At 39.8% G+C, this 12,919-nt stretch overlaps 1 protein-coding gene across 2 annotated transcripts in view; it reads right to left on the bottom strand.

Moving 5' to 3' along the window:
- Positions 1-12,919, bottom strand: part of IQGAP1 (IQ motif containing GTPase activating protein 1) — a 116,676-nt gene that overhangs the window by 71,803 nt on the left and 31,954 nt on the right. For both annotated transcript variants that reach the window (XR_012415386.1, XM_005560517.3), the window contains exons 3-4: positions 7,226-7,382; positions 3,785-3,862 (exon numbers count right to left, since the gene is read on the bottom strand). Coding sequence is in view for 1 of the 2 variants with exons in the window: in XM_005560517.3 (XP_005560574.3) it covers positions 3,785-3,862; positions 7,226-7,382 (235 nt within the window). In the remaining variant the exon portion in view is untranslated. The remainder of the gene's footprint in view (positions 1-3,784; positions 3,863-7,225; positions 7,383-12,919) is intronic.

The following is a 12,919-nucleotide window of genomic DNA, read 5'->3' as shown; positions in this document are numbered from 1 at the left end:
GCATTCAGTAAATAATTTCATTAGGGTGAATAGACATTTCATCATCAGAACTACAAGGAATGAAATGCTGTAATACAGAAGAAAAAGTACTACTTGGAAAATCTTTATTTGGTCAACCCACTGAATTTCATTAGGTGTGAGAAGGTGATTTACTTATTTCAGACCCAGACACAGGCATATGAAGACCAAGTTCTAGTCCAGTTTAAATCACTGGACTGATCTGAGTATGAGGCTTTCAGAACCACAATGCTCCTAGTTACTATCTACCATGCCCAGATGGAGAAACAACTCAACAATGAACATTTACTAAGTGCTTTAGTTTGTGCAACCTGCTACACTTAGACATTGAAAAAACTATAAAATATTAAAATGTGTTTAATGCTTGGGAGAAATGGGAAGCTACACAGATGAAGTAGCTAGAATAGAGCATGTATAAGGGAATTTGGAAGACAAGTACTTTTCCATGGTAGCACTTACCAAGATCAATCATTTGTGTTTATCTGTTTGGCTACTCCAACCGACTATAAGCCACATGAAGGCAGGGCTAGATCTATGTTATTTATTCACTGCCATATCTTTGATATCAAGCCCAGAGCCAGCATCATGGAGCTCTAAAGTTAGTGAATGACGTAGGATAAGAACAGAATAGATTTAGACTGGGAATAGCCTTGAATTTCAAGACCTATTGTCACAGTCGTGTGGCACCATACAATTCAATCTGTAATTTAGGGAAATAAGGGGTGACAGTGGTTTGGATAAGCAAAAGACTGAATAATGAGGTGAGAAGAATTTGGATAAGCAATAAAGGCCTATATTAAGACTGTGAAATCATAAACTAAAGAAATGAGTGAATCATGATAGAGAGCAAAAGGCCTTCCAAACAAGAGAAATAGCCAGAATAAATAAAGCAGAAATAATTATGATGTGAGACAGTAAGGCAATATACCCTATTGTTTTTTAAAATCTACAGAATACATTCTAGAAAATAACAGAAAAATAAGGTTGGATAGGTAGGATAAAATCAGATGATTATGAGCAACTTAAAGTCAGACAAGTCTGAACTTGATAAGCAGGACATAAAGTGGCAGCCTAGCTTTGGAGCTAAGGATAAAAATAGAGCTCTGGGGAGATCTGACTGGAGACAGGACATAGCGTATGTTGAATAATGGGAGACGAGCTGGGGAGGTAGGCTGGGAGGCTGTTGTTAACAGTGGATGGATAAAAGAGGTATTTCAAATAAATGGAGTAGCGGGAATGACCACATTTAGAAGTTCAAAGTATCTCCAAGGTTTTGAGACTGGATGACTGGGAAAATGATGACATGGTACCATTTATTATAGAGGAAGGGAAGTTCAGTTGGGGGAAAGGTAGATTTAGTTTTAGATATGAAAAATTCTAGGTGACAGGAAGCTATCCAAGGAGAAATATCCAGCAGCCAACTGAAGATACTATGTTTATCTTATGTCAGCAAGTCTTGAGAATAAAGGAAACCATGAAAATGGGAAAATGTATCTAACAAGGATTGCATCTTAAAGAATGTCCATCACTAGAACACGGAAGGTAGAATAATTAAAGAAAACAGGACGAGTTGAGCAGATTAAAAACAATTTTAAAAATCAAACTAAGAAATATCTCAGGGAAAAGGCAGCCAACAGTACCAATTATAATGAAGAGTCAAAAAGGATAAGAACCAAAAAATTACTGCATTAAGTTTCTATAACAGGCCAGCATGTACCACATAAAGAGATTAGAAAAGACATCCCGATAAACACCATATATGTACTGTCAATTACGTATTATACATTATATTAAGGACAACAATACATTTTTAGGTTATCATTAGTTCTTATTACTCAGAAGTCTTCTGGGCCTAAATGTAGGGTGGACAATTCAAGGTTTACAGCCATGATTATCAAGTTGTCCCTGAAAGCCTTTAATACATTCTATATTTGTTCCAATTGTAGTCCAGGACAATATACTACTGTTAGTAATCCAAAAAAGGTAATAAAATTACATCATTAAAAAAGCATCTCATAGTAACAATACTACTAGCAATAGAAAATATTAACAAAGCTCTTAGTACTATTCAAATGAGGTTAAATTGTCATTGCCCACTGGCAATATACTATATAAAAAACAGGTGCACAGTTTAATATTTTACACTATATATAGTACAGTATTTTATACTATATTTTAAAAAAAAAACAGGGAAAGGAAGTTACAGGTGCACAGACAGGCCACATAAATATAAGAACTTGACGTACTGCATTTCCTAACACTTGTGGGGCCTAATTCTCAAACATACCAGTGGCAAGGAAGAGAACTTCAGCACTTTCTCTGGAAAAAAGCTAGTCTTCTGCAAAGACTCGGCTCTGATTTAACTCAATTCGACAGGTATGTATGCAACAATACATATCTGTAGTATATTTTATATATATATCCATATACTATATATATACAACATATAATTATATATTGTAATGATATATATTAATATACATTATTAAAATATACTATATATAATATATAATTGTATATTATAACAATATATTGTATATGTAATATATATTTATACAATATACATATGTGTATACAATATTTATATATTGCACAAAATACAAAATATAAAATGGTTTTAGCCACCTTCTGATACTCTACATCTCACTTTTTAAAAATAAAATTTCCTTTGGTTACAAAAATTTGAACTCTACAGGAAAGTATAAGGAAAATAAAAACCACCCTTAATCCCATCACACAGAAATGAAAACTGTTTTATCTCCTTACAAATTTTTCCCAAGAACACTCACTTTATTTTCAGACAAAAATAGTGATCTGATCTTAGCTAGAACACAAACTCTTATAACCTTCAACTGTTTTTCCCCACTTAATACATCAAAGGCCCTTTATTTGGGTTGATATCCTTTTTAATGGCACTAGTATTTGGCTGTAACACAATTAATACCCCTTGTGAAGAAACATGTACTTTGCTATCAATTTTTTCTATCATAGTCAATGCTAAAAAATCCTTATATATACATGTTTTTGGTGCTTTCTGATTATTTATTTGGGATAACTTCCAAGAAGCAGAATTCTTAGGTCAAAGGATATAAATAGAAAGAAAAAAAACAGAGAACAAAAGAAAGAACGAAATCAATCAATCCATTCATGTCTCTAAGAGTGACAATACAGTGTGGCAATTACAGATTCAGGCAGGAGTGGGATGACAATTTCACTGAAAGCAACACTAAATAAACTCCTGAGCAAAACACCCAGAAGATGTACACTCCAATCAAAACTGCAGCCATGACCAAAAACAGACACAGGAAGTAACGTCATCACCTCTACAATCTAAAATATAAAACGACCCTTCATACTCCCTACAGATTTCTAAAACATTTCCTTATATTTCCAAAGGTCAAATTTTAATGCTAACAACTTTGTGAATAAATAAAAACCACTGATTTGGTATTCTTTAAAACGGTGAATCTCACAGCATGTGAATTCTATCCAAGGAAAAATAGTAAAATGTATGTCTACAATTTGATGTAGTAAAAGTAGATGTCATCACAGGGAATTTCTCTAGGGTAAGGTGAAACAGGTATGAGGATTACAAAAGAAAAAGAACAAAACTATTTCCTAAGTCAAAAAGAAAGACATCTTTCAGTATTTAAAAAAACACCAAAGATTCTGAGAATAATTTTACAGGTAGAATGAGAACAGGTTGTTTGGGGGTTATGCCAAAACAGCTGGAACAAAGCCTAAACTATTATCTCAGGTAAGTTACCTTAGGCAATCCAATCTCATCCATGGCATTCAACCACTGAATCACATTATCAGTGTGTCTAAAGTGGAGACCAGTCGCCTAGAAGAAAAAAAAAAAAATTAGGTTCTGTTGGCTGTATTGAAGCAAATATTAAATAAAAACTCTCTTCGCAAAAGTTTCCTCATGAGATTTGACAAATTCTCTTTAATTTTGAGGTCATTATGCTCACATTCCAATACCAAAAAGCCAATTCCACATCTCAGTTCCTCTCACTTAGGAACCACCTGGAGAGCCTTCCTGTGTATAGCGTGCTCAACAGAACATGTGGTCTTTGGAGTTAAATTATCTTGGATTCAATTACTGGCTTAGCCACTTCATCCTTTAGGGACAGAGTTTTACCATCTAGAACAGCTGCTTTGTATGTATAAAGACTAAGTGAGATAATGCACATAAACCAATTATATGAGTATGGTATCTGAACACATAGAAGATATTCACAAAATGCTGTATAAAAATACCACGCTGGGACAGTGGCTCATTCCTGTAATTCCAGCACTTTGGGAGGCCAAGGTGGACGGATCACCTCAGGTCAGGAGTTTGAGATCAGCCTGGCCAACATGGTGAAACCCCATCTCTACTAAAAATACAAAAATTAGCTGGGTGTGGTGGCGCATGCCTGTAATCCCAGCTACTTGGGAGGCTGAGGCAGGAGAATTGCTTGAGCCTGGGAGGCAGAGGTTGCAGTGAGAGCCAAGATGGCGCCACTGCACTCCAGCCTCAGCAACAGAATGAGACTCCATCTCAAAAAATATCAATCAGGGCTTTCATTCTCTCTCTATATATAGATATCCCCTCTAGCCTTCAATGTCTGCTTTTTTTTGAAACAGGGCTCCACCCTGTTGCCCAGTCTGCAGTGCGGTGGCACAATCGGCTCACTGGCACAATCGGCTCACTGCAGCCCTACCTCCTGGGCTCAAGTGATCTTCTCACCTTTGCCTCCTGAGTAGCTGGAACTACAGGCGCATGTCACCATGTCCATCTAATTTTTTTTCTATTTTTTGTAGAGCAGAGGTCTCACTTTGTTGCCCAGGCTGATCTCGAACTGCTAGACTCAAGTGAGGGCTCCCACCTCAGCCTCCCAAAGTGCTGGGATTACAGGCACAAGCCACTGCACCCAGCCATTTTTCTTAAATTGTTGCTGCAAAGTCTCCACTCTCCTTTTACACTATCTGCAAAGTCTCCACTCTCCTTTTACACTATCTTCCCATTCTGCCTATAGAATAGCTCCAGAGTTGTCTTCAGAATAACTGTGTATTCAAAACTGAGCATAGGGCTGGGCACAGTGGCTCGCTCATACTTGTAATCTTAGCACTTTGAGAGGCCAAGGTGGGAGGATAATTTAAGCCCAGGAGTTGGAGACCAGCCTGGGTAACATAGTGAGACCCCCATCTCTACACTAAAATTTGTGTAAATTAGCCTGGTGTAGTAGCATGCTCCCATAGTCCCAACTACTAGGGAGGCTGAGGTGGGAGGATTGCTTGAGCCCAAGGGAGGTCAAGGCTGCAGTGAGCCATGATGGCATTACTGCACTCTAGCCTGGGTGACACAGCAAGACCCTGTATCAAAACAAAAACCAATCAACCAACAACAAAAAAACCCACTGAACATATAAGTCTTTTTGACCAAGAAAAGTTTCTGTTTATGATGTTAATTTTGGCTGAGTACCTATACTTTCCCTTGTTTTCCCTTGAATTTAAACATAAAACATAAAAAATCTCTTTGACATTGCAGCCTTACTCATTCTGAGTTTGGGCCCAATTATTACAGCTGCCCACCCTTACATTTGGTCTTGGTAATGCAATTCTCCACTATCTTTCATAGTCATCCTTTTTCAAATAAGAGTCCACAGGTAAGCTCCCTACAGAGGCTTTAGACAATAAAATTTGGTCCTTGTCAACATCCCCATTTTTTTTGGGGGGGCAGTAGGGGAGACAGAGTCTTGCTCTGTTGCCCAGGCTGGAGTACAGTGGCATGATCTCAGCTCACCGTAACCTCCGCCTCCTGAGTTCAAGTGATTCTCCTGCCTCAGCCTCCTGAGTGGCTGGGATTGCAGATGTGCGCCACCAAGCCTGGCTAATTTTTATATTTTTAGTAGAGACAGGGTTTCACCAAGTTGGCCGGGTTTATCTTGAACTCCTGACCTCAAGTGTTCAGCCTGCCCCAGCCTCCCAAAGTGCTAGGATTACAGGCATGAACCACTGGGCCCGGCCCAACATCCCAACTTAATTAAGCAGTCGTCTTTTTTATAGCACCTTGAGACACAGGAATCAAACCCTCTCACTTATCTCAATTTTCTGAAATTGAATCACTTTCCCATTGTACTTTGAACTCCAGTATCACAGGGTGATGTTTTTTCATGAAGTTACTTTTGCATTCAATTTGCCAACACATCTCAGTGCTTAAAATTCATTTCCTTTTTTTTTTTTAAGGAGACAGGTGGGAGTACAGTAGCGCAATATTAACTCCCTACAGCCTCAACCTCCTAGGCTCAAGCAATCCTCTTGCCTCAGTCTCCCAAGTAGACAGGACTATAGCATGTGCCACCATGTCTGGCTAGTTTTATTTTATTTTTTTTGTAAGACAGGGTCTCATTATATTGCCCAGGGTAGTCTCAAACTCCTGGTCTTCAGAGATCCTACCACCCTGGCCTTCTAAGTACTGAGATTACAGGTGAGAATCGGCGTGCCCAGCCTAAAACTAGGTTTTTTTTTTTTTTTAGACGGAGTCTTGCTTTGTTGTCCAGGCTGGAGTGCAGTGGCATGATCTTGGCTCACTGCAACCTCCGCTTCCCGGGTTCAAATGATTCTCCTGCCTCAGCCTCCTGAGTAGCTGAGATTACAGGCATGCACCACCATGCCCGGCTACTTTTTGTATTTTTAGTAGAGACGGGGTTTCGCCATGTTGGTCAGGCTGGTCTCAAACTCCTGACATTGTGATCCGCCTGCCTCGGCCTCCCAAAGTGCTGGGATTACAGGCGTGAGCCACCGCGCCCGGCCCCAAAACTAGATTTAAAGTAGTAATTCTCCTAGTTACTTCTTCTACCTTCTAAAGAATTAAAAAATTCATCTACAACTAGGAAAATTTCTAGATATATAACATCATAAGAATTCTACCAGAAACACAGACAGCTAAAGTTATTTTCCTAGTACATATATTTTTTGTGGGGGGACGGGGTGGGGGAAGGCGGGTTTTCCAGATAAATTCTAAAAGAGATGTAATACTATTTTCCTAGTACATATTGTCTTTGAACAAATTTCTCCATTCTGCCAGGCATTTTAAAGGCTATATTTTGTTGAAACAAACATACCTTACACATACTTCTCAATAACTCTTACACAAAATAAAACATGCTAACTTTCCCAAGTTGACAGAAATCTAAGCACTAAACAAGGAAGGACTCACCTTGTATCTGGTCTGTTCTCGATCATAGATTTTTTTCAGGGACACTACTTTGGGAGAGAAGAAGTTTCCCAGTTTGGCAAGGTAGACCCCATTCCTAAGCCCCTCCTCCAGTTCTGTGGTGGGAGGCAGATCTTCCCCTAGGCATGCTTCCATCCACCTGCACAAAAGGAGAGAGGATGCAAAAAAAGAAAGGGAAGGTCAGAACTTTTCCTTAGAGATTTTAAGCTTAATTTCCATTCTCCCTGGAGAAGCTTAAATTGAACATAATAGCACTCTTTTACAATCAGTTCCACACACATCCTTACCCTGCTTGGCCCAGTCAGATCTCAGAAGCGGGGAACTTACGAAAATTCCTGAGCATGAATGCCACTTTCTTCTCTACCCTGCTTTCCTTTGCTGCAGCAACACAGCTAGCTGGGCTCCCCAGATCCTGACTGCTCCATGAAACTTCAGACCCTTTTCCTCAGTCCTTAGGTTGCTCTTTAACAAATCTTAAGAAAAGCCATTTGTAACTGAAGCCACCATTTCAATTGTTCAGAAGCTTACATTTGTTGCTGACATTCTCTTCTAGTTTCAGAACTCAGAATCCACAGTGAATTTCTAGGTCCAAGTTTTAACGATGTTTGGGGGTTATCAAAACAGAATCAATTATTTCAGCTAAAATATTAAAAGAAACTCCTATAGAAGCAGTAAATAATGAATTCTTAGATTTTTGGAGTCAGGGAGGAGGTTGTGAAAAGGATAGGAAAAGAAAACTATTTTCCAAAAAGAAAAAGAATAAAACAAAGAAAAAAAAGAAAACTATTTTCCCCTTCAAATACCTCTTAGGAAATTTCAGGAAAGCCTAAGATAAAACAAAGTTTAGTTACATGTATTTTCTACCAACAGAAACATAGGTAACTAAAAATCATTTATGGCAATGGTTTTCTTTTCTTTTCTTCTTTTTTCTTTTGAGACAAAGTCTCACTCTATTGCCCAGGCTGGAGTGCAGTGGTGTGATCTCAGCTCACTGCAACCTCCACCTCCCGGGTTCAAGCAATTCTCCCGCCTCAGCCTCCTGAGTAGCTGGGACTCCAGGCGTGCACCACTATGCCCAGCTAATTTTTGTATTTTTAGTAGACGGGGTTTTGTCATATTCGCTCAAACTCCTGACCTCAAGTGATCTGCCCATCTTAGCCTCCCAAAGTGCTGGGATTACAGGCGTGAGCCACTGGACCCAGACCATGGCAACAGTTTTCAACCACTGAGCCACAGAATCCTGTGAATATCTAAGGAAAGCTATAGACCCTTCCCGCAGAAAAATATACATATACTTAAATTTTACATATAATTTCAGAGACTTCATTGACTCTAGGAACCCCAGATTTAAAACTCCTAATTTAAAATTATTCCACTCAATTTTTTTTTTTTTAGATGGAGTCTCGCTCTGTTGCCCAGGCTGGAGTGCAATGGCACAATCTCAGCTCACTGCAACCTTTGCCTCCCGGGTTCAAGCAATTCTCCTGCCTCAGACTCCCGAGTAGCTGGGATTACAGGCCTGTGCCACCATACCCGGCTAATTTTTTGGTATTTTTAGTAGAGATGGGGTTTCACCATATTGGTCAGGCTGGTCTTGAACTCCTGACCTCAGGTGATCCACCCGCCTCGGCCTCCCAAAGTGCTGGGATTACAGGTGTAAGCCACCGTTCCCAGCTCAATCTTGCTTTTAAATCTACTCTACCTTTAAATCAGCCAGCGTACTCTCTAACTTATGAAACCTGATGGGTATATGAATGGGCCAGATAATTTTCTGGTTGTTTCCTATACTTGATAAGCTTCTCTGCTGTCTTTTCTTTCTTTCAAATAGTAGAACTTAAATTGTCAGAAAGGGGAAAAACGAAACAAATGAGTTTTCCACAAGAGTTGTCATAATAATTAAATTAGATACCAATTTGAAATGGCTACAAAAATCTAAACTATACCTCTACTGAGACTAAAGACCCAAAGGGCAATGTGGAAAAGAATGGCAGTTGTCGGTATGGAAAATAGTATAGTTCAGGGACTCATCTCATCTTTTTACCGCTAAAAAAGATGCTGATAAAATCATTCTGGCAAACAACTACTGGCAACTCCAGCTCTCAGGGGACAATCTAACTTGGGTTCATTAACAGGGAAAACTTAACAACCTCAGCCTAAGCCAAAAATGGCCCTCAAGCACGTAACAGTACCAAAAAAAAAAAAAAAAAGTTATTTTTCTTTTTAAAATGAAGTAAACACACAGGGAAACTATGGATAAAGAGCACAGTAGATACTTTTGCCTTGAATCAGAGCCAGTTACCAGAGGTATTTAGGTTTTCCTCTTTTCTGAGATTTCTAGACTAAAATAAAAATAAAAGGAGAGCCCATGGTAACATCTCCCACCATTCTTTATATTTCCTTTCCCTAGTCCAACTGCTATAAAACAGTCCTGACTTAGATGTTTCCTATAGCTGGGTAGAATACTCTTCGTGTAACACAGCAGTCAGGTCAGAGAAGAAAGGCCAACTGTGATTTGGTGAAAGCGATTAAGTAGAAAGAATGAGCTAGAATAAATAGGGAGGCAAAATACAGTGTTTCTAAACAACTGCTCAAACCTGAAGCTGCCCTCCAAGTCACCACACGTGTGGCTTGCCCGCCAATCTGAGCTATTTCACAATGGAGTATCACCTGGTTTGTTTATAAAATAAATCAGGACTAGGTAGGACGCGGTGGCTCACACCTGTAATCCCAGCAATTTGGGAGGCCAAGGCAGGCCGATCACTTGAGGTCAGGAGTTCAAGACCAACCTGGACAACATGGCGAAACCCCATCTCTACTAAAAACACAAAAATTAGCCAGCGTGGTGGTGTGCACCTATAGTCTCAGATACTTGGGAGGCTAAGACAGGAGAATCACTTTAACCTGGGAGGTAGAAGCTGCAGTGAGTTGAGATGGTGGCACTGCACTCTAGCTGGGGTGACAAAGTGAAATCCTGTCACAAACAAACGAACAAATTAGGACCAAACTACTTTGAACAGTAAAGTGCCATGTTACTATAATTTTTAATGTTAGCAGAAGTTTAGATTCTACTCAAATTCCAAGATGACACAACAAATACTTCTTTCAGTCTTTCTCTACAGCTCACATGAGATTTCCCCTTCTTCCACTAAATCACAGAATCAGAAAATGTGAGAGCCAGGAAGCAAATGCACTTCTAGGGAAAATCCCTTTGTTTTCAATGTAATATATATCTAAAAATGGCCAGGCACAGTAGCTCACGCCTGTAATCCCAGCACTTTGGGAGGCCAAGGCAGGAGGACTGCTTGAGCCCAAGAGTTCAGGACCAGCCTGGCAACACAGCCAGACCCTGTCTCTACAAAAAATTTAAAAATCAGCCAGGCGTGGTGGCACATGCCTGTACTGTAGTCCCAGCTACCTGAGAGGCCGAGGCAGGAGGACTGTTTGAGCCCAGGAAGTCAAGGCTGCAGTGAGTTATGATCGTGCCACCATACTCCAACCTGGGCAACAGAACAAAACTCTGTCTCAAAAATTATATATATAGATATATATGAGACAATTAAACATTTCTGAAAATTTTATGAATATTTTCCATATTATTTAGTTTCTGAAGACTTTAAGTTTACATAAAAATTTAACCAAGTCCTTAATCAGTCACCTATGTTAGACATTTATGTCATTTCTAAATGTTTTTAACCATTAAATAAAGTGCAAGGAATATCTTTGTGCACAGTGTTCTTCTTTATTTAGAATTAATTCCTCAGGAAAGGTCCTTAGAAGTACAACTCCAAAATTAAAAATATAAACATTGAAAAAGAATCTAACTGCCCATAAGCCTGCTCAGAGGCTAATAATGTATTTGCACTTCCCCCCATTTACAAATAAGAATGAGGCTGATCCAAGGTCATCCAATAGCTAGCGGCAAAGACGGAATAACAAGACTAACTGCTAGATTTATAATCCTCCTCGCAATATCACTGTTGCTCTCACTATACCACCTGAAAAACCAAAAGGGGCTGAGCTCACAGGCTGTCCAAATAGGGAAAAATCTCAGAACTACCATGAAGGAAAAAGACTGGTTTATCTCCACATTCTGCCTACTTAATAATTAAAGGTATTTTAGTTTAACTAAATCCACCACTGATTCTCAACTTAGACACAAAACTTTTCTTATTAAACTTAAACATTTACAACTGGTTAAGTTTGGCAGGGTGCAGTGGTTCTCACCTGTAATCCCAGCACTTTGGGAGGCCAACACAGGTGGATCACTTGAGGTCAGGAGTTGGAGAACAACCTGGCCAACATGGTGAAACCCCATCTCTACAAAAAATACAAAAATTAGCCAGGTATGGTGGAGTATGCCTGTAAACCCAGCTACTACTTGGAAAGCTGAGGCATGAGCTGAGATCGCATCACTGCACTCCAGCCTGGGCAACAGCAGAGCAAGTCTCTGTCTTAAAAAAACAAACCAACCAACCTGGCAGAATTCATTCTCCTACTGAATACTGTGTTCCAAGTATGGTCTGACCAGCCTGAAATGAAACAGGACTATCACCTTCTTCATTATGACACTCCCTAACCACAAAGCCTCTGCTTAAATTATTTAATTACACTTTTTCAATCAACAGAAACTCCTTTTTATCCCAAATATAGAGCTGCTAAACCATATCTCCAGGTTTTTTTTTGTTTTTTTTTTTTTTCAATGGAGTCTGGCTCTGTCACCCAGGCTGAAGTGCAGGGGTATGATCTCAGCTCACTGCAACCTCCATCTCCCAGGTTCAAGCAATTCTCCTGCCTCAGCCTCCCAAGGCTGGGATTACAGGCCTGTGCCACCACATTTGGCTAATTTTTATATTTTTAGTAGAGACGGGGTTTCACCATGTTGCCCATGTTGGTCCTGAACTCCTGACCTCAGGTGATCCACCCGCCTCGGCCTCCCAAAGTGCTGGGATTACAGGCATGAGCCACCACGCCCAGCCTCTAGCTCTTTTATAATTTAGCTTTATGAAGACTTTTTAAATTTTTTTTTATTTTTTGAGATGGAGTCTCACTTTGTTGCCCAAGCTAGCGTGCAATGGCATGATCTCAGCTCACTGCAACCTCCGCCTCCCGGGTTCAAGCAATTCTCCTGTCTCCAGGGTAGCCGGGATTACAGATGCCCATAAGCACGCCCAACTAGTTTTTGTATTCTTAGTAGAGACGGGGTTTCACCATGTTAGCCAGGCTGGCCTTGAGCTCCTGACCTCAAGTGATCCGCCCAAGTGCTGGGATTATAGGCGTGAGACACGCCTGGCCTATAAATACATTTAAAAATAAAACTATGGCTGAGGTGAGAGGGTTGCCTGAGCCTTTGAGGATGCAGTGAGCAGTGATCATACCACTGCATTCCCAGTCTGGGCGACAGACTGAAATTCTTGTCTCAAAATCTATCAATCTATGCACAAAAGAAAATTACTGGCCAACACAACTTTTTACCAATTCTCATGTTTAACCCTGTCCTAGCAATAAGCATAGAATCTCAAGGCTGGAAGGCTCATTAAAGATCTTTTAGGCCATCTCAATTCCTCCACTCCCCTCATATGTTCTACTCCATCCCCAATGTGATACCTTAATGTTCCCAAAACATCTCAGCCAAATCAGGAAGCAGGCTGAACCTGAATACTGACCGAGAATTGAACA

Source organism: Macaca fascicularis, chromosome 7, assembly GCF_037993035.2.
Source record: "Macaca fascicularis isolate 582-1 chromosome 7, T2T-MFA8v1.1".
Lineage (NCBI taxonomy): Eukaryota > Metazoa > Chordata > Mammalia > Primates > Cercopithecidae > Macaca > Macaca fascicularis.
Note: the sequence above shows the minus strand (reverse complement) of the source record. Positions and strands in the feature narration are given on the sequence as shown.